The sequence below is a fragment of the Aspergillus caelatus genome (genome assembly GCF_009193585.1).
Source record: "Aspergillus caelatus strain CBS 763.97 unplaced genomic scaffold BDV27scaffold_415, whole genome shotgun sequence".
Lineage (NCBI taxonomy): Eukaryota > Fungi > Ascomycota > Eurotiomycetes > Eurotiales > Aspergillaceae > Aspergillus > Aspergillus caelatus.
This window is the reverse complement of record NW_022475678.1, coordinates 143-20,072: the sequence shown is the minus strand read 5'-3', so window position 1 is coordinate 20,072 and position 19,930 is coordinate 143. Positions and strand designations below refer to the sequence as shown.

The 19,930-nt window shown below is 49.6% G+C and overlaps 8 protein-coding genes across 8 annotated transcripts; 4 read left to right on the top strand and 4 right to left on the bottom strand.

Moving 5' to 3' along the window:
• The first annotated feature begins 135 nt into the window (after positions 1 to 135).
• On the top strand, positions 136 to 1,533 carry BDV27DRAFT_138892 (uncharacterized protein). The gene is made up of 3 exons (XM_032069336.1): positions 136 to 924; positions 1,018 to 1,232; positions 1,293 to 1,533. Exon 3 carries the CDS (start codon positions 1,306 to 1,308, stop codon positions 1,480 to 1,482), a length of 177 nt encoding a protein of 58 aa, XP_031920772.1. The 5' UTR covers positions 136 to 924; positions 1,018 to 1,232; positions 1,293 to 1,305; the 3' UTR covers positions 1,483 to 1,533.
• Positions 1,534 to 2,610: 1,077 nt separating this feature from the next.
• BDV27DRAFT_81844 (Rab family GTPase) lies at positions 2,611 to 4,145 on the top strand. The gene is made up of 3 exons (XM_032077683.1): positions 2,611 to 3,125; positions 3,218 to 3,281; positions 3,355 to 4,145. The coding sequence occupies exons 1-3, from the start codon at positions 3,042 to 3,044 to the stop codon at positions 3,999 to 4,001; spliced, it is 795 nt and encodes a 264-aa protein (XP_031920771.1). The 5' UTR covers positions 2,611 to 3,041; the 3' UTR covers positions 4,002 to 4,145.
• Positions 4,146 to 4,631: 486 nt separating this feature from the next.
• On the top strand, positions 4,632 to 5,797 carry BDV27DRAFT_81833 (40S ribosomal protein eS7). Its single transcript, XM_032077682.1, has 3 exons — positions 4,632 to 4,895; positions 5,222 to 5,304; positions 5,376 to 5,797. The coding sequence occupies exons 1-3, from the start codon at positions 4,740 to 4,742 to the stop codon at positions 5,740 to 5,742; spliced, it is 606 nt and encodes a 201-aa protein (XP_031920770.1). The 5' UTR covers positions 4,632 to 4,739; the 3' UTR covers positions 5,743 to 5,797.
• Positions 5,798 to 6,412: 615 nt separating this feature from the next.
• On the bottom strand, positions 6,413 to 8,710 carry BDV27DRAFT_138887 (putative dynactin Arp1 p62 subunit RO2). The gene is made up of 3 exons (XM_032069335.1): positions 8,609 to 8,710; positions 8,119 to 8,512; positions 6,413 to 8,045 (listed from the first exon to the last, which is right to left on the bottom strand). Exons 2-3 carry the CDS (start codon positions 8,460 to 8,462, stop codon positions 6,452 to 6,454), a joined length of 1,938 nt encoding a protein of 645 aa, XP_031920769.1. The 5' UTR covers positions 8,463 to 8,512; positions 8,609 to 8,710; the 3' UTR covers positions 6,413 to 6,451.
• A 156-nt stretch (positions 8,711 to 8,866) lies between these two features.
• On the top strand, positions 8,867 to 10,172 carry BDV27DRAFT_81822 (uncharacterized protein). The gene is made up of 2 exons (XM_032077681.1): positions 8,867 to 9,167; positions 9,232 to 10,172. The coding sequence occupies exons 1-2, from the start codon at positions 8,940 to 8,942 to the stop codon at positions 10,063 to 10,065; spliced, it is 1,062 nt and encodes a 353-aa protein (XP_031920768.1). The 5' UTR covers positions 8,867 to 8,939; the 3' UTR covers positions 10,066 to 10,172.
• Positions 10,172 to 11,297, bottom strand: BDV27DRAFT_81818 (actin-related protein 2/3 complex subunit 5 family protein). The gene is made up of 3 exons (XM_032077680.1): positions 11,250 to 11,297; positions 10,602 to 11,097; positions 10,172 to 10,501 (listed from the first exon to the last, which is right to left on the bottom strand). The coding sequence occupies exons 2-3, from the start codon at positions 10,958 to 10,960 to the stop codon at positions 10,279 to 10,281; spliced, it is 582 nt and encodes a 193-aa protein (XP_031920767.1). The 5' UTR covers positions 10,961 to 11,097; positions 11,250 to 11,297; the 3' UTR covers positions 10,172 to 10,278.
• Positions 11,298 to 11,618: 321 nt separating this feature from the next.
• On the bottom strand, positions 11,619 to 15,747 carry pmcB (putative calcium-translocating P-type ATPase(PMCA-type)). Its single transcript, XM_032069334.1, has 4 exons — positions 14,799 to 15,747; positions 14,320 to 14,750; positions 14,128 to 14,270; positions 11,619 to 14,073 (listed from the first exon to the last, which is right to left on the bottom strand). Exons 1-4 carry the CDS (start codon positions 15,591 to 15,593, stop codon positions 11,903 to 11,905), a joined length of 3,540 nt encoding a protein of 1,179 aa, XP_031920766.1. The 5' UTR covers positions 15,594 to 15,747; the 3' UTR covers positions 11,619 to 11,902.
• A 1,907-nt stretch (positions 15,748 to 17,654) lies between these two features.
• Positions 17,655 to 19,539, bottom strand: BDV27DRAFT_170219 (FAD binding domain protein; the record flags this gene model as incomplete). Its single annotated transcript, XM_032075239.1, has 3 exons — positions 17,655 to 18,292; positions 18,349 to 18,839; positions 18,929 to 19,539. 3 exons carry the CDS (start codon positions 19,537 to 19,539, stop codon positions 17,655 to 17,657), a joined length of 1,740 nt encoding a protein of 579 aa, XP_031920765.1.
• Positions 19,540 to 19,930: the final 391 nt, after the last annotated feature.

Below are 19,930 nucleotides of genomic sequence, written 5' to 3'. Positions count from 1 at the left end.
TTTTTAGAAAAAGGAAAAAGAAGAAGAATAATAATAATAACTGAAGGAGAAACTGAGGCCATTGCGGGAGTACTACATATATCAGAAACCCCCCTTCAAGTTTTCGCCTCACACATTCATTCCTTAATCCTATAAGGAACTCTCTCCCTGCCCTCCTCCCTCCTCCCTCTCGTACATTCGCCCCTGTCCTCTTCGTCTTACGTCCTCTCATCCTTTGTGACGTTACCAACGCCCTATCCTTTCGTTCGATCTTTAGTTATCGCCGAACTAGACGGAGCTCTACTTCCGTGGCACTCTTCAATCACTAGGATCAACCTCCTTGCTGATTGCATAGTCTTATCCATTTTGGCTTCTTGGGTCGGGGTTTGATCAGATTGGTTGATTCAATATTTATCCAGCACGTCCCTGCTACGCGCCAGTTTGTCACGATTTGAAAAGACACCAGGACAATTCGCAATAAACAACATCGCAAGCGCTCGAGCAGGAAAAGAAAAAGGGAAAGGAAATTAAGAAACAAAATTAAAGAAATAAATTCGACCTATCCACTGCGATTGGAGCTCCACTCTTCCTCATTCTTCCAGTCCGTTTACTTGGTCATCTTAGCGGCGTCACATTCCTGCCTTACAGATCTACTACTTACTTGTCGGCGCTGTCTGTGCTGCATTGCCCTGCCTATTTTTGCCCAGCGCCAGAGCATTGAACATTCTTAAAAGGATCACCTTTCCGATCTCAACTGCAGCTGCATCATCTGTTGTCTGCATTAATACCGTCCGCCCTTGTCTGGGATTTTTTGGGTACCTCGCTTGACGCTATAATCGATCAATAATCTGACCGCACATTAATATTTACCACCGGCGTTTTATTACTTTATTTATTGAAGATTACGGGCCACAAGGCACTCCTTGTCACTATTTAACCCTTTGAGTGAGTACTCCTTCCCACAATTCCTCTCCCATATCTTGGTCCCAAATTCGATCTCAGTGGGAACGTGACGTCTGACTATCGTTGTTCTTAAAGAGTCTTATGAAAATTCGTGATATTCGAGCTGTGACAATGGGACGAGGAGGATACGATACCACCGGCGTCCAAACAGACGAGTCCGATCAGTCCAACTAAATGCCATGAAGGCATCGGTTAACCACACCATGTTATATTGTTTCGAGCGAAAAGTTTGTGGTTTTATTGGCGCCATGGTCTGCGGAGTTCACGTGTTGATGAAGTCGATCTTCATTGTAAGTGGACTTTCCCCCCAATTCTCAACTGTCCGTTTCAGAGCTAACGGGATGTCTTAGTTCCTGTAACACTATGTTTTATTACTCTATTCGCTTCGTTGTCCACCTTTTTGGTTTCGGGTCTATAACCTTTTTAATACGCCTCTTCGGGGTCACGCTCGTTACCACTTTCCGACTCATGGCTGCTGCCATTTTGACCTTCGACCCCGATCCTTCTACTTTTACAACTTTAATTTCACCATCGACATGAACCAGCGCAGGTCCACGATCTGTTCATCAAAAGTGCTTTTTTTTTTTTTTTACCCTCACTATCGTCTTCGGGTTTTGGATTTGTTCGGCGTTCGACATAGACAGGATGATTTCTTTGGGATACATGGGTTGATACCAACATTAGAGCTTGCGACCTCGCGGTCAAACATTCCGTTTTTCTCTTCATTTTCCTACTAATTTCATTATCTTGTTCAATTATCACCGGGACATTTGTGATAGTGTCCTGAGTGCATGTGTATCATATTACAAGCACATCTTAAGAATGGAAACAGGCGTGCCTTCTCCAAACTTCTGCTCAAGTTTTTTTTTTTTTTTCTCCCCATCGAACTTCACAGATAACGTTTAGCACAAGCCTCGATTCTATTTTGAACGGGTCACAGGCCATGACACCGCTGTAGGTTGTTTATCCCCCGGAGGGGTGGGCTGGCTGCGGAGGCACACTGAGTATCAGCCATCTGATTTGCTGGAATTCTTGTAAGCAGCGCATTATCTTGGTGGATCCTGGTGCAAACATCAAGGGTGTTCGAGCCCCCGTTGCATGTGCTAATCATTTAGTATGAGTATTATTGTTCTTATTATTGTTGCGGTTTGTCTTTTGGGCAGCTACAGCCTACGGCCCGGGGATCTGCACAAATCATGCTGTGCAACGTTGTCCGCGCCAGTGGGCCGGGCGTCATTGGAAATGGTTCCCAACTCCCTGGCGACGAACCCTCGTTGGAGGATACTGGCACGTCATGCCTAGCCTGCATGATATGTTGTCATTATTGACAGCATGCCTCAAAGACGGAAGCCAGACTAGCGTTGGCAAGATTCATCTCCTGCCAATCATAGGAGACTGAGAGTTGGGTACTGTTCCGCCAGTTGGAAGTTGATATGTCTCACCATCCATTGAACTGGACATGGATTCTGTGCAATCAATATTGATGAGTTGGAGCCATTAAAAATAAAAACAGGGAGAGAAGAGGGCGACACAGATCATGTAGTGTGTTTTCAATGAAGCGTTGGGGGAGAGGAAATTAATATTTACCGTCCGAGGTTACCCGCTGAAAATACAAAATGTCAGTCAGTGAATAGATTCGAAACCCGTCAAGGCGGAAACATCCCGTGACTGCCACCGTGCTAAAGGCGCCACGCTAAACCGGATTTAGGTGACCTCTCCATCATCTAAAGTGACGACCGTTTAATTCCCTCCGCCTCACTGGGTATTGATCTTTCCTAGTACCTTGCGACAGTGCACTTGTGCCCACCGCTATTTTCTCTTGGTATTGGTGCAATACGTTGGTGACCCTGAATTTCTATTTGTCTATTTTTCCTTTTCGCGACCCTTGCTCAGGTCTCCAACTTAGGCTCTCTCGTGTCCCCAAGGCTGACGTTTCCTTCAGGCTACCCTGATTACTTACCGCTCTCTAAGTTCTTGTCGACCTTACCCGCCCCTGGCGAGCTGAAATCATCGACGAGATTGATAATCACTGTCCGTGCTGGCGTCCCTGCAAATCAACCTAATCGTGTATAGCCACCCATCCGTTGGGCTCTGCTGTCATGTCTGAGGCAACTAGCACAAATACTCCGAAGCCGAGTAGTAGCGTGAAGCTGGTACTTTTGGGCGAGGCGGCAGTTGGAAAGGTACGGCCTCGGTTGATTCCCTTCGTCCTCTTGCCGTTGTACACGGGTAACCTGGAAGACTGACAAATGGATGAATGGATGGCCGTGAACAGTCGTCACTAGTTCTGCGATTTGTCAACAATGACTTTCAAGAGAACAAAGAGCCAACTATTGGAGGTAAGAGATCCGATGTTGTCGATTTTTGAGCGGAATCGAATGCAACCTCTTCCCGGTGCTGATGTCATACCAGCTGCCTTCCTGACTCAAAAATGCTCCCTCCCGACCCGGACGATCAAGTTCGAAATCTGGGATACAGCCGGTCAGGAACGATTCGCCTCGCTTGCCCCCATGTACTACCGTAACGCCCAGGCGGCGCTAGTAGTCTACGATGTCACCAAACCATCTTCCCTTACAAAGGCCAAACACTGGGTCGCCGAACTACAGCGGCAAGCCAGCCCCGGGATTGTGATCGCTCTCGTTGGCAATAAGCTGGACTTGACAAACGACGGGAACGAAGCTTCTGGGGAGCCACAGGTGGATGGCGAACAGCAGCCCCCTGCTGCTACCGCTGACGAAGATGACGCGGCTGGTGAACCCCAGGAGGAGCAAGATGCCACACCTGGAGATGCCCGGAAGGTCTCTACACGGGAGGCTAGTTCATATGCGGACGAGGAGGGCTTACTGTTCTTCGAGACTAGCGCTAAGACGGGTGTGAACGTTGTGGAGGTCTTCACCGCAATTGCCAATGCCATCCCAGAGAGCAGTTTGAAGAGTGGACGCGGAGCTGGCGCCGGTACGGGCCAGACTACTTTGGGGGGTGGCCGTCCGGCGGAGGACTCACGAGTCAACCTGGGAGACCGGTCTACTGCCACGGCTAAAGAAGGTTGTGCTTGTTAATTTCGGCTGCGTGTCTGCTCTACAGTCCGTAATGTTTGTTCATCCGTGCAGCAATCTCGCGACTAGGTTTGATTACAGAGTAATTACCTAGGACGTTTAGGGCTGTGCCGCAAAGCATGGTGTGTCATCATTGTAGTTTCTCATATCCCGGCGTCAACCTGTGTTTTTGTTTGTTTTGTGCTTCATGCCAGGTCTTGGCACCTTCTCTTTTCTGTTGTGTTCCCTTTTCTTTTTAACACCCCAGATTCTCTGGCATCCAGCGAGAGGTCTTTGTTTGTCTTCATCATTATGGATAGGTGTTTCCCCGATGTTGTACTGGTAGGAACTCGGTATTCTCCCTGTTTGAAGGGTATTGTTTACTATTTTTCAGTCACCTCCTGCTATCACAGATAGGGTGGGATGCCATTGAGCATCTGCACCAAGTAGAGTATAGTTTTCTATGGAGCCTATTGCTAAGTAATAACTGATAGATAACCTTTTGATGTTCCTGATATCGAGGGCAGACCGGTCACGGGATCAAGCTTTCCCTAGGATGGAAATGCATTAACCGAGAGGGGACAAGCGCCGTGTCGCTAAGCGAGGCGCCGAGCCTCCGATCCCACACCAAACGGAGCAGAATTGGATGCTGGACGGACCTCTGTTTCAATCCTCGAATTTATTCCCACGACCCCCAACAACCCGCGACAAGGAAAGGCAGCACCAGCAGCACAGCCCGCTATCCGTCGCTCGTCTGCAAAAATGGCTGCTATCAACAAGATCGCCCTCAACTCGCCCTCGAGGCAGAACCCCTCCGAGCTGGAGAACGCGATCGCCGGCGCTCTCTTCGACTTGGAGAGCAACACACAGGACCTGAAGGCCACCCTTCGTCCTCTGCAGTTCGTCTCTGCCCGTGAGGTAAGATCTGCCCGATCTATTTGGCACCGCACGTTGCAGCATCAGATTTTGTCTCTGGTCATTTGTGGGAAGGAGTGATATAAGTCGGAATGGGAAGGAACCTATGGGTGGAATCAAGCCATGTGTGCTTGTGCGTCAGCTGGCGATGCAATCTAAATGGAGGATGATTGTGTGTCCATCACTCGGCTAGAATGAAAGAGGGGGACGACCAGAGAAACAATTTCTGATTCTACACGAGAATTGCCTGCACCTGCAAAAAACCACAGATGCGCAATTGAATAAACTTATCCCGCAAAAATTGTTCTGACGGTTTGATATCATTACAGGTTGAGGTCGGCCACGGCAAGAAGGCTGTCATCATCTTCGTCCCTGTCCCTCTCCTCCAGGGCTTCCACAAGATCCAGCAGCGGTACGAACATATCCAGAACCTGGTCCTTTCAGATTGAGATATCCCCCGAGACTAACACTTGCCGAAAATAGCCTGACCCGTGAGCTCGAGAAGAAGTTCTCCGACCGCCACGTCCTCTTCGTTGCTCAGCGCCGCATCCTGCCCAAGCCCAAGCGCTCTGTCAACTCCCGCACCAACCAGAAGCAGAAGCGTCCCCGTTCCCGCACTCTGACTGCTGTCCACGACGCCATCCTCGGCGACCTGGTCTACCCCGTTGAGATCGTCGGCAAGCGCATCCGCACCAAGGAGGACGGCAGCAAGACCCTCAAGGTCATCCTGGATGAGAAGGAGCGTGGTGGTGTTGACCACCGTCTCGATGCCTACGGCGAGGTCTACCGCCGTTTGACCGGCCGCAACGTCGTCTTCGAGTTCCCCCAGAGCAGCGCCTCTGACTTCTAGATGCCAATTTTTTCTCCCTTATGTCCTTTTAAAGTCTTCTATATTTTTCCTGTGATTAGGCCAATGAGAGAAAAATAAGTCTGGGATTTTCGAGAACAAGAACGCGGGCTTAGGTCTTTTTTTTTTCTCTTTCTTGAAGTAGACAAGAAAAAAGAAGAAGGAAACTTGGGACGAGGAGGAACGGCAATATCTTGTTGTGCATTGCGTCCGCGGGCGCTGTGCGGTGGTGGGTAGCTTCTTGATCTGGTCCTTCGGGTTTAGGGTTCCCTAATGAAAAAAAGAGGATGTGATGTGATGTGATAATATCATTCATGATCTTTTGGTCCGGGCTTTTCCTGTTGTTCGGCGTGGTTGAAAAACAAAAAATATTTCTTTATTTCCTTTTCCTCTTTTTTCTTTCTTTTTTTTCTTTCGCGCTTATTCCCCAGGTTTAATTCTTCCGGTTCGGTCCCCGTAGTTCATGTAGAGGTCTCTGCGCACGTGGTTTATTTTCTTGTCCCGAATAAGCTTATTGTTTAGTAGGATTTAGTTCGTATGCCCTAAAAGTCTTTCTGCTGGATCTATATCTCCGCAGGGGTATATTTATATGTAATGAATGAGGTCCAAGACACACCAGGCTTAAGTTTCATCCAGCAAATTCAAAACAACAAGGGTATGTACGTAAATAAAGGGAAGATCATCTATCAACCAATCTAAGAACCACCAATATCTAAAATCCCATCTCCGAACTAATCCTTCCCACCCCCAACACCATCCAATACGCCAATTCCCTCTTGACCGTGTCTGAGTTCTGGCCCTTACCAACAGACTGCTCCTGATCGATCTGGTTCTCGGAGTCCCATTCCATCCGCACAAAGACAGGAATCTCCAGGACATCTTCATCGGGCTGGAGCTGTTGGTTAGGGTCCTTAGTTTGTCCGCTCCAATCCAGGGCATTCACATTGGCATCGGAGTCGGCATCGGAGTCATCGTTATCATCGTCGTTGTCATCATCGTGCTGTTTCATGCGGTTACGTCTTGTGGCACCGCCGCCAGGTAATGTCCCGGGTACGACCTCCAGGACGACGGTGGTCCAGTTTCGTCCCTTGTCCCACACTTTTCCGGCCTCTGCGACTTTCTCGGTGGAGCCTAGGGTGCCGGATCGGGAGGCGCGCGCGTCACCGGGAGCGGACGAACCCTGCAGGGCCTCGTCCCACACGTCGCTGTTAGCGCCGATGTCGAACTGCGGACACAGGATGGTGACTTTTGAGGCCACGCGCCCGGGTGTCACCGACGGCGTGGCGAGTGTCACCCGCACCGGGTCAAACATATGATTTTTCAAGGTGAGCAGGAGCTGCACAGTTTTCAGCGGTGACAGGGCATCCAGGTTTGGCGCGGCAGCGGGTGTGACGGACGGAAGTCCCGCAAAGGGGCTGGGGACTAGGGGTTTGAGGGTTGGCAAGGGGATGTAACTGAGGGCGATGAGGCGGATGCGGAACCGGGTCGATTGCGGTTTGAACTCGGGTTTGACAAGGATATGTTTGCACGACTTGCAACGTTTCGACCGTTTTGTGCGAAGTAGCACCGGTAGAGGGAGGAGGTCTTCTACGAATCGTGCGTCAGGGGATTGGAATGTACGCTGTTCGATGGAAGCCATTCCGTCCCATCCGCAGTCGTCGGACGCCATGCGTCGGATTAGTGCATTTTCTGTATCGGGCGCCGGCACCCGTAGTCCTTCGCTGGTTGTAAGAGCTTCTCGCATGACTGGGGGCTTGGATTTCGGTTTCTTGTTAGTGCCGCCATAGAGATTGCCGAGACGGGATGACGAGGTGTAGAGGGACATGATGCGGTTCAGGGCCCCCGGGGAGGAGAATCCAGCTCCGAAATCAGCCAGGGGGTCGTTAGGTGATGAGGAGGTCGATGCTATCTGACCCTTGTAGAAACCCTTCAGAGCCTGGAATCGCGCCTCTGGATTCAATGGCCCAGAAGATTGCTCGGTGGCCGGGTTGGTCTCATCCCCTCTTATCTCGCTAGGCAAGGGGAATTGATCATCAATCGAAGAATATGTGGATAGCGGGGACTTGAGGTCGCTGAAGGTCTTGGACATCTGTCTACCCCGGGAAGAGTCCGTCATCTTGGACAATTGCGTGCGGATGTTGGTGGGCTTATCGAACTTGACGCCGATGTCTAAAGTCGTCCACATGCAATAACCACATGATAGTACCCACGGGCCCTGTTGACTTCCACCTGCGGTGACATTCTCCAACGTAGTAACCGCGAGTGGAGCAGTACATATGGGGCAATTGAAGCAGTTCCTGGCGCATCTATAACGACGCCCTCCTTAGCATTCGTTCGGTAAAGGTGATCCAATACACTCCTCAATGAACAACAACCTACCGATTCCCCTCGCTCCGAACCATGCTGCTCGGTGTCTCAAACAGACAGTTAGGGCAATACCAGCATACAATCTCCTCCGTTATACATCGGGGACATTTGATCTGATGGCAGTCTTCGCAGTATAGTAGTTGTTCCGGCGGGTACAAAGAAAAGTTGGACCGGGGAGATCGCGGGTCAAACGTGCGTTCATCTTCAAAGTCATAATCTTGAGGAACCGGAGCATTTGGGTCCTCGGGATTGGACTTATGGGAAGTTTCTCTTGATCTCCGCTTCCTCGCTGGATCGGGAACAGGGGTGTCGGCACATGGACAGGAGATGTAGGCGTAAGGGAAAGGACGCGACATGTTGAGGAGCTAAATTGGAGCGCGTATGGTCAAGTAAGTCATGCCCTAAACTTGTATGCATTAGCCTTGCAAATCCAAGGAAACAATAGCGCGACCAGAAACAATTACCGCAATAGGGGGAGATACTCAGAACAATTTGTACATACGCAACCACTAATGGATCCACAATATCTTTACCAATATGGTCGTAATCGTTCCTCACAAACACCCATAATAGTTTCAAAAATTCGTAAAAATGGGCGCAAGCCCGCGGGGAAGGAATTGTTGACAACGCACGAAATGCGGAGTTGAAATGGAATTTAATTCAGTCTGAAAGCTCCGCCGACGTCACGCCGCAAACTTCCCGCATTTTCATTAAATCTAACCTCCGCCGCAACTTCTTCGACCTTACACACATCATCATACCCACATAACCGCAATGCTCTAAGTCCTCTCACTTGATCCAAAAAGGACAATTGAAGCCCCCAGGACACAGCCATGTCTCTCCGCCAAATCCTCCGTCCGGCGGTATTTTCACCCCGGACATTCACATACAGAGCTACCAGAACATACGCTAGCCAAACGCCCGGCAACCCCGTCCTGGAAATATTCAACCGCAAAGTAAAGCATATACAGAAAGACCGCGCGGCCCAGAATGTCGAGGAGAGCCGGAAGACAGATTACATCAAAGATGAGGTAGCCATGCGGCTATGCGAGCGGTTACTGGTGTGTCTCTTCACAACTACATCCATATCAATGAGAACCAAGAGGTTGACGATCTGGGATCTAGGATATAAAACGAGACATCCCGAATGTGCTCGACCTCGGCGCAAACAGCTGCAATATCGCTCGCGCCTTAACAATGCCCGACATCGACCCCGTCAACCCAAACTCACCACCCCTCGCAACCCGCATCTCGAACCTCACCTGTGTCGACACCTCGAAAGCCCTTCTCCACCGTGATGCGGACGAGCCCTTCAATAAGGAGATTTCTATCAAGCGGGAAGTCATCCCCGACCTCGAGAGCCTTCCATACAAGGAGAACACATTTGATGCCGTCCTGTCTTCGCTCTCTATTCACTGGATTAACGATCTGCCCTCACTGCTGGCACAGGTAAACTCTATTCTTAAGCCGGATTGTCCATTTATTGCGGCTATGTTTGGCGGTGATACATTGTTTGAGCTCCGGACGTCGTTGCAGCTGGCGGATATGGAGCGACGGGGTGGAGTGAGTCCGCATGTCTCGCCACTGGCGGATGTGCGTGATGTAGGTGGACTGTTGAATAAGGCCGGGTTCAAGATGCTCACGGTTGATGTGGAGGACATCGTGGTGGAATACCCGGATACATTTGCTCTCATGCAGGATTTGCAGTCGATGGGCGAGAACAATGCTATCTTGCACCGGGAGTTGGGACCGATGTCGCGTGATGTACTGCTCGCTAATGAGGCGATATACCGGGAATTGCACAAGGAAGAAGGGTCGAGGGGCATCCCCGCGACGTTCAGATTGATTTACATGATCGGTTGGAAGGAGGGAGAGGGACAAGCTCAGCCTCTGGCTAGAGGTAGTGGAGAGGTCAACCTGAAGGATATTCTGGGCGGTGGTGATTTCTCTAACCAATGATGAGCTGAGGAATTTGTTGACTATATGTTGTTCGGTATGTATACTATACGGTTAGAATCTAGGATATCATCCATTTGCGGGGGGCAGAAAAGCGAAGACAGCGAAGTATGAACATAGCACGAACGAAAAACATTTGAATATCAGCGATTCCCCATACACCCGTTTATCTATCCCCTCATCTCTATCTCAGAACTAGAGCCCAATCCGATCGGATTAGACCGTCCTCCGGTCCGTCATCACACGGACGATTGACCCAGTGCCCGCGACCTCCACCAACTTTTCATGCCAGCTCAACAGGACACTCATCTGCTGACCACCGCCACCTTCGCCAAGATTCCTGGCCTGAATCTGCGAGAATCCGGTGCTCTGCGGGGAGACCGATTTGCGAGGCGATTGCGCTCCGCTGCTAGGCCCGGGGGCCGCCATTCCCTTGTACCTAGTATAACAATTAGCACCCAGAGACATTCAAAATCAACCTCGAACACAAAATCAAATGCCTTTGAAACAAGAAATAAACAAAAAAAAAAAAAACATACAAATACTTCATCAAGCAGTCTGCCCGCTCGGAACCACCCTGTCCATTACAAACCCCCTCCAGCACCCTCATCATCTCGCCCTGTCGAATTCCCTGCAACACCTCAATAACGGTAGCTAAATGTACCTCCTTTGCGCGGTCATCCCCACCTAGCGGAGCCGTATCGAGGACAGCGCGCAGAGCTCCCTCGGCGTCCCCGCTGCGGAGTAGCTGGCGCACTTGAGAAGCGACGTTTGCGGCTTCGCTGGACGTGGTCGGGGCTGGGAGGGTAGGAGGGAGGAGGGTTTCCATAGGAAAGTTGACGGAGGACTCAGGGTCCAGCACGTCGATGTTGATTGTGCGATAGTTGAGTTGAGCCATGGCGGATGTTTTAGTTTGTTTCGGAGTGTGGTTCAGGAGGTTGAGTTGGCTCGGAGGTTCTTAGATTATGGTAGGGAGTGTGCTTGACCTTTCCGTGGTATAGCTCGGGATATGGTTGAGCGAGTAGGAGCCCGGAGCTGTGTGTATGTTAGCTAGGTTCAATTCACTGTCAGGCACCGTCGTTATCCAGTCCGACGGTAACGGGAGCGGGGAGAAGAGGGAGAGACGGGAGGTGTAGCAGCTCGTTGCTCTTCCGGTCCGATGGGGAATAGGGACAAGGTGTACTGACTGTCTTCTAGGCTTATGCACAGGTCTAATTGGGCGGTGTGAAGTGAGGAAGTCGGAAAGTTGGAGTTACAACTCTGGATGTCTTCGAGATGATGATGATGTGGGCGGCGTTGCGGCGGTGCGGAGGTGGGTCTGGACGCCTGAGGCATAAAATCGGTACTACACAGTATACCCAAGTACTAATCATTCTATATAGACGCCCATCTGCGGTCTTAGTACCAAGGTTGCTTCAAGTTTGGTCACTTATTTGAAGAGTTCTTGTTGAATGTTCTATATTATATACATACGAAATCGTAACACAGTACTGATTCCTTATCCATCAGCTCATAAGTACACTGAGAGAAGGCGAAAATCGGTATGATATACGGAGCTCAAGGCACGCATTGAAAAGCAAAATTCAGATTCAAACAAGTTCAGGCTAACTATCTACATGGGAGTATCTGTATATCTCAAAAATCACGGGCGCGCTAATCTAAAAGCCAACAAAAGTACAAAACACCCGCTATGCAACATAAAAAGACATCATACCACCCAGCCACTTCATGTGTATGTACAATAACATGCATGTGGTGCATTCGTTAACTATTATACAGAGGGGAACTGCCCTGCAGCCGTGAGGCAGATCAGTGACAGCCATATCGTATGTTGGATTCGTCAAGAGGTCGTGATAGTAATCGGAGGCACTGTGACCGAAGTCGTTGGTGCCTCAGGGGTTTGCTGACGTTTCAGATCTGTCATAATGGTAGCCTCTTCGTCCGGTCTACCAATGTTTTCATTCTGGCGTTTGTTGAATGCTCGCTTGGTAACCCGTTGAATAGGTCGCACAGCAGACTTGAACATCTTCCCAACAAAACCCAGAGCCTTGTTGATAGGCCGCAGGATTAATGCTATGGTTCTGACAACAAAGTCGAGCGCGATCCCGAACGGCTTGTCGGGAATCAGGCGGAGAACCACAGCCCAAGGGAGACAACCGATCGCACAGATGATACAAACAGCCCACTGGATGCTGTTCAGGGGAGTCACGCCGAAAGCTTCACCTCCGACATAGACAATCATGACTTGGCCGCCGACCATGATACAATTGATTCCAAGGAACCAGTAGTTCCTAAACATTCCTTCGAAGATATTAAACTTGTTGTCAAGCCTTCGGTTGTTGAACTCATTGAAAATCTGCATCCACACGAACGTGTTGAAGACGACGGTGGCGAGCTCTTTCTGTCCGTTATCAGCACTAAGATGATCCTTGAGGATGTGGCTTCCGGCGAAATATAGCATGAAAGTTACGGCGAGCTGGTAAACTGCCTGTCCGAGGATCATTTTCCACATGACCACAGTAAACAAGGATGCACTCTTCGGAGCAGGCTTGCGATGGAGGATTTTCTCTGTCGGCGCATCAGTTGCAAGAGCGAGGGCTGCGAAGGTATCCATGATCAGATTAACCCAAAGAAGCTGCACTGCGCTCAAGACACTTTGGTTCTCATTACTGTAGAGAGACGAAACAAAAGTGAGGACGACAGCAGTGATGTTGACCGTAATCTGGAACTGGAGGAATTTGGCCACGGCATCATTCACAGCTCTACCCCATGAGATTGCTGTTACAATCGAGCTGAAGTTATCATCAAGGAGAATGATTGAGCTGGCTTCCTTGGCAACTTCTGTACCTGCGATACCCATGGAGAAGCCAACATCAGCAGTTTTTAATGCAGGGCCATCATTGGTACCGTCTCCAGTTACCGCCACAGTTTCTCCCAGGTGTTTCAGCCGTGCTACCAAGATCCGCTTGTCCTCAGGCGATGAGCGGGCCAGAACTTGAAGACGTGGAAGTACCTGGTCCATTTCATCATCCGACAGCTGGCGGAATCTAGGGCCTTCCATAACAATTCCATCTTCTGTCTTGATACCACAGGATGAGGCGATGGCGGTGGCTGTTGCTATGTTGTCACCAGTGACCATCTTCACTTGCACACCGGCAGTACGGCACTTCTCAATAGCTGTAGGTACTTCGGGTCTGAGAGGATCTTGGATGCCTACAACACCAACCCATGTCATGTCACGGAAAAGCTCTTCGAACTGAGCCACACCTGAATCATCTTCTGAGGTCTTGATATAGCTCGGAGGCCAGCTGGAAAGGGTTGAGAAATCGCGATAGACCAGCCCGATTGTTCGTAGAGATTTGTTGGCATAGGATTCAATAGTATTGAGTATCCTCCGGCTATCCTCCTGGGTGAACTGATCAACAACGATGCCGTCAGAGCCATCCGTATCAGCTATCTTCGTCGAGCATGCTCCGGCCATGATCTCAGCAGCCCCCTTGACGAGAAGTCGATAGCCCACTGTAGGCTCCCGGTACACCACTCCCATGCACTTGCGGGCGGAATCAAAGGGAATCAATTGCACTATCTCCGCGGATCCACGTTCAGCAGTGACATCCATTCCGAGGTTGTCTTTAGCCAGTTGTAGCAATGCTACTTCAGTTTTACTCCCGATAAACTCTTTCGCGCCATCCCTTTCCTCCTCAAAAGCGGTCGAGTTAAGTGCGATGCTTTTGATGATCAGGTCGCGCATCCTAGAGGAGAGTTGTTTGAAAACCTCAGTTGCGGTCACTGAGGAGTTGGAATTGTCGTCTTGTCCGAAGCTCTTTGGTCCCAGTGTCCCCGCGACCACAGTCATTTTATTTTGGGTCAGAGTCCCCGTTTTGTCGGAGCAAATGACCGTGGCGTTTCCCATAGTCTCGCAAGCACGAAAGACGCGCACAAGGTTGTTCTCTTTGACCATCCTTGTTGTAGCAAAGGCGAGTGCTAAAGTTACGGCCAGTGGGAGACCCTCTATTTCTCATCAGTATTCCTATTATTGCAGCAATGTGAGGATAGAAAACTAACCAGGAATGGCGACGACAATAACCGTAACAGCAACGATGAGAATATCGACAAATTCCTTTCCCTTGTGGGCAGGAGAGCCAGGATTGTCCGGGAGTTGAGCAATAAATCTAAAAAGCAATGCGAAGAACAGGATGATTGCGGCGCTGGAGAGGTCAGCCATATTGTCTACAAGCAAAGGATTGTGTAACTTACCCAGAGCCCAACCAGCCGATCCAGTTGGCAAGCCTCCCCAGCTTAACTTGCAAAGGGGTCGGATCATTGTTCTCTTGCAACGATAACAGGATGCGCCCATAGGTTGAGTACCGTCCGACGCTCGTTACTAGGTAGGTGCCTACACCCTCAAGGACCTTACCACCGGAAATCATGAAAGGATCGAGCTTCTTCGTAGCAGTACCATCTGCAATTTGCCGCCAGGCTTCATATCCATCTGTTTTCTTCATCTGGTCTGACTCGCCAGTAGCAGAAGACTCGTCACACTTGATTCCGTGACCGGATATCAGGACACCATCAGCAGGGATAGAGTCGCCGGGCTCAAGGTGAAGAACATCTCCAACGGTAATATCGAATATTGAAATCATGGACACCTTGCCCGAGCGGACGGCTTTGACTTCTCTGTCGTTGTTCTAGGGCTGTTAGACAGTAATCCACAGACACCAAGACAGAATACTTACACGTTTGTTCAAGTTGGCAAACTGCCTTTCTTTCTGCCAGTCGTTGGCGGCTGTCACAACGGTGACAATCAATATCGCAACGCAGATAGCAACTCCTTCGACCCAGTCGACCCCTGCGCCTCCACTGACGGTTTCATAGATACCCAGAGACAGAGATACAATAGCGGCGATAGTAAGCAAGATAATGATTTTATCATTGTATGCAAGCCAAAGCAGTTTTAGAAAGCCCGTCGACTTACGAGCAGGCAATCTGTTTTGGCTGAAGATGCGTATGCGATCCTGGAATTGTGAGTCGGTTTCGGATGCAGGTCTCTCTGTAATTGAGGGTAGCTGTTGTTTGGGGTGGGCGTTCCCAGGCGACGTCGCTTCTTGGAAGCTAATGGCGCCTTCTAAGTGACCCTCATCTACGGACAACCCAGCTACCAAATCGGTCCGTAAGCCGCGTTCCAGGCCATGTAAGCCACCAAGCGCTTGAAAAGCAGCCAGGGACTTCGGATTTTGCATCTTATTGAGCTGGCCGGGTGAGAAGGCAAACTTATTATCTTGCACGATGAAATCATCTTCATTCCGAGCATCCGGATTCAAGGCGTCTGCCACTGAGACGTCATCATATACAGCTTTGGCGGTGGTAGCTGCAGAGTTTGCTCTTGACCTGACAACAGTGTCTGCACAAGAGATAGTTGAGTCTGCTCTTGACCGTAAAGTTTCACCACCAAGTGAAGGTGATGATGAATGTGATGACCGAGGGGGTGCATTCTGAACTGATAGTCTATCTGGACTGAGGGTTGACGCCATGTCTGGTGATAATGAAGATGGTTGGGCTGACGATAAGTCTGTTTGCCATGGCCCGGGAGAAACGGACGACTGCTTTTCTCTATATCAATATGCGTCCGAGTATGTCAAAGTGAGTGACTTGAAGACTTTACCTCTCTGTTTGCAAGGGTCCCTGCGAAGGGGTTTAAAAACCCCTCCTGACGATTTTCGTTTGGGGTCAGCATTCTGCGACTAATACGCTGAGCTTATTTGCTGACCGAGAGAGACGAAAAGCACATTAATATCAATATGTATAAGAAAGTATTAACCCTTCAATTAAGGGCATGTGCAGAAACCAGGTGATGGGGAAGGGTGCGTTCTTTTATCTAACAAGTGAGGCTGTGTAGGTAAGTGCCGAGACTGGCTAATGAAAAAAAAAAAATCAGATAATGGTATAATCATAAATTGTTTTCAAGATTTATGTTAAGATTTTCGTTTGCCAGATACGGCTCTCCCACCGAAGCAGCAGGAATGCCAAGTTGTACCAGCTCAACAGCACACGGCAGAGATACGGTCACAGCCAAGCCATCTAAGGAGAATCTGGAGCTTGCAGTCGATATCTGCAAGCTCAGCAACAATTCCATGGAATATGGTGGGTGCAGGGGTGTCCGGTCGTGTGAGTGGTTCCATCGACATGGATTGGTATCAGACTCCCACTTGCACAGCCTCCTTGACAATCTTCCGGTAGCTCGAAAGGGGGAACCCCAGCGAGTCACAATGATCGGCTCTAATCCAAGAGCGGGGTCTGTCACCCATGCCAACGAGCTTCATGGCCAAACTGACTTTGCCGAGAGCAAATAAACTAGCGAATATAACCGCCAAAGGAATTTGGTATCCTCAACCTTTCCACGTCCTCTCTCCTGAGAGGGCGCGACTTCGGCGTTTGCAACACTTCCCAAACGCGACCAGACGCGCCGGGGGGGGATAGCTTTCGACCGATGTATAGCGCACTAGACAATCTGAGTGGCTCGTAGAAAGCGTTAAAATCTATAGAGAAACGGCGAATAGAGACCCGGAGTCCGGACGGCGCTACGGACGGGAGGACACTGCAAACACACGGGTCTGGCTGATCGAAGTCCAGAATTTAGACGCCAAGTTGCCGTAATGACGACCAGTGGGCTGCGCCTCCTTCGCCAATAGTTTCGAGAAAGCTAATTATCCATAGTTTTTCTTGTCTTGATAGAGCATATGATTTGCGGGATTGCCTCTATCATTCGTGACCGGAGTACATAGTCCGGCGTAAGTAAAATAGAGTCAGGGACTAATTGCAACTGCATAACAATGCTCCACATACCAATCAGAGGTGTTTCTCGCCGAATAAGCAACGGAATGCACTCGCCACATGTGGCTTGTGATGTGGCGGTGCGGGCTATGCACGGAAGAAATGATTTCTTCCTGGCTAATTAAATCACCATCAACCACGGCGTTTCCGCTCGCAAGGTTGCAAATGTGTGGCACTGATGATTCATGTCCCACATGTGATTGAGGCAAACCAACCAGTATCAGCGAACGCGTGGCGGATTCATAGAGATAGGAAAGCACTGCGTAGGCGCCGCAGCTGGAGGACTACTAAGCGCGCATGTCGATGGCAAGTGTCGTGATTCCATCTGACGTCTGGATGACCAAGCGGAGGCTTAGAATGCTGAGAAAAGCTTGGTTGCCTGGAAGAGCCATGTGGATGCAGAGGGTTCGTAGTTGAAGAAGAGAAGGCAACAGTGAAGCTGGCCATCGACGGTATTATATCGACCTAGGCAGCATCTTTAAATAGAAGATAACTCTCTAAGGTATTGTATTTGATATTACATCCTATATTACATGTAATTTAAACTGGTGGCGGCGGAAAGACTTCTTTAGCTGTATGTAATACGAGTATCAAGGAGTACGTTACACGAATCGCTTGAACAACGAACGGCTTCATATACTTCGTAATCGGTCGTGCAATGTTCGTACCGTGTACAACCTTGTATGATGAGGCTCATATATGAGGCTCTACATAATGAGAAGTTTAAAAGTTGCCTGGGGTAGTCAGCCACAAAAGCTAAGTTACCAATCCACATCAGCTAACCCAGCATATCGATTTCCCAAGCCACAGAAACACTCTTTCGATCGTTCAGCAGCTGTACCCTCACTCTCTCCCTGCCCCAACACCTCCTCCATCCCCCATGCGATCCTCTCTGCACCCAGCCTCGCTCCTTCAAGATTAGGGGCTCCCGGACCTAGGCGGAGGGCAGCCAGCCGTCCAGTCACAAACAAAGGCAAATTCGCCTTCCACATGAGATCATCCGTAATACACGGCAGACCCTGCTTGGTCTCAATCGGATATTCGCGGTTCATTTGCTGAAGCAGCGGGAGTTCGTTCACGTCCGCCTGCATGCCTGTTGCAAAATAGATGTAGTCGATGCGAGGGAGGTCAGGAATTGGAGGATCAGTGGTGAGGCGCCATGTCTGAGACATGGGGCAGTACTCACGGCTGAGAATGACTGTACGAGAGTGGATCGAAACACGGTGGCGGGCTGCATGCTGCTTCAAGATCTTTTGATACCGCGGTGTAATACTGCCTCCATTGCGAGCGGTTTTGATCATCTCGAGGCGTTCTTCGTCCGTGTCTGCGGACCAGAAAGCTGCCTTTTCGTAATTTTTGAATTTGCCCATCCACGTCAGGTCGATATCGAAGTGTTTGACTGGTAATTTCTGTTAGACTTATTTGAGCTCAAAAGCTGACTCCCCCACTACTTACCTTTGAAATCAGACCTTAACAGGAACCACACCTTGCTTACCCCCTTCCGGATAGCCATATCCACTATCTGTGCCGAAGAGAGCCCTCCCCCAACAACCATCAAGTTCGTCTGCTGACGTTGCTGGATCTTTCTTTGCACATTGGGGCTTGGAAATGATCGGATCTCCGTACTATGACAAGCCCCGTTTGCCTCCTCATCGGTTAACTTAAACGGGAAGACCTTCGTCCTGCCAGGCCCAATGGCCAGCACAACCGTTCGACTATAGAACACAGCCCCATCATTTGTGGTGACCGTGAATATCTTCTCGGAAGGTGACATCTCGTCATGGTAGTCGTACTGGATATCATTGACCTCACGTTGTTGGATCATGCCTGGCGTGTTAAGACCATACCGTGCGATGATGCTAGAGCAGTAGTCCTCAAAAAGCCCTGTAGAAGGCGAGAAATAGTCTTTGCGGTCCCTTTCATCGATCTCAACCTCTCCTATAGCCCTAAAGCACCATTCACCATTAGCTCCATGATTAAGACAACAATCACAGAGAGAAAAAAAAAAGAAAAAAAAAAAGGGAAAAGTACTCACACAGCCTTCGACCTCATTTTCTTCTTCTTTTTATGCTTGCTCAACTCCTTCCCCACACACCCAGATATCTCCCAAAGATCACAATCCCTCCCCACCTCCTGCGTATACGCCAACATTCCATCCCGATCACTCGGATCAACATGAAAGAACATGGGACTGCGAAGCTGCTGAATCTCTAACGTCTTGAATGCCCGATTCCACCGCTCCATCCATCTATCACCAGTACTATCTAAAACAAGAATGGACGGCGAACCGTCCTCCACCGCGCCAGTCTCCGTCTCCTCCGAAGTAGTCGAGATGGACGAGGACAGCGAAGGCGGAGACCCCGCTATAGACTCTGAATGTGTAGACGAGAAGGATTGTCGAGAGGTGTATCCGTGCCATTTCTCTGCTTTGACCTTTTTCTGCTTGCCATGGCGAGCCTGCACGAGCGCCATCCGGCCGCTATGCTTGTTGATCCAGTGGTAACGCTGATGCTCGTCGTCTGTGAACAGCGCGGACGGTGTTTCTTCTTTTAGTCTGGCAGCGACGGCGAGGCCGCATGGTCCGGCGCCGACGATAATTACATCGAGGAGGTCTAGGGAGGAGGGTGTGGATGTTTTGGAAACCATTGCTTATGGTATTTATTAGTTTCTTAGGGTTGTTCAGGGGTTGTCATTCGTAGATTCAGTGTATTCAGAAGAGCAAAAGTTTTCTTTGAATTATCAGATATAGGGGATAATCCTGTACAGCTTCTATATATTTGCTGGTGGTAAATGATGGCCTCCGGGGTACTTGGATCCCAAGGTCCTTTAGGGCCAAAAATGGCAATAAACATGATGGTTTGGTCATGATCTGCGTCATGAGTACCTTGGGGGGTAGGCCTATGGGGATTTTTGACTCTTATTACTACCTTTATCGATAGCTAGATGTTTGGTTAGTACAAATTAGGCAGTATATTAGGATACCGCGCAGTATCTCTGAGGTTAAGTCGGTCGTAGTTACAATATCACTTTTGTACTT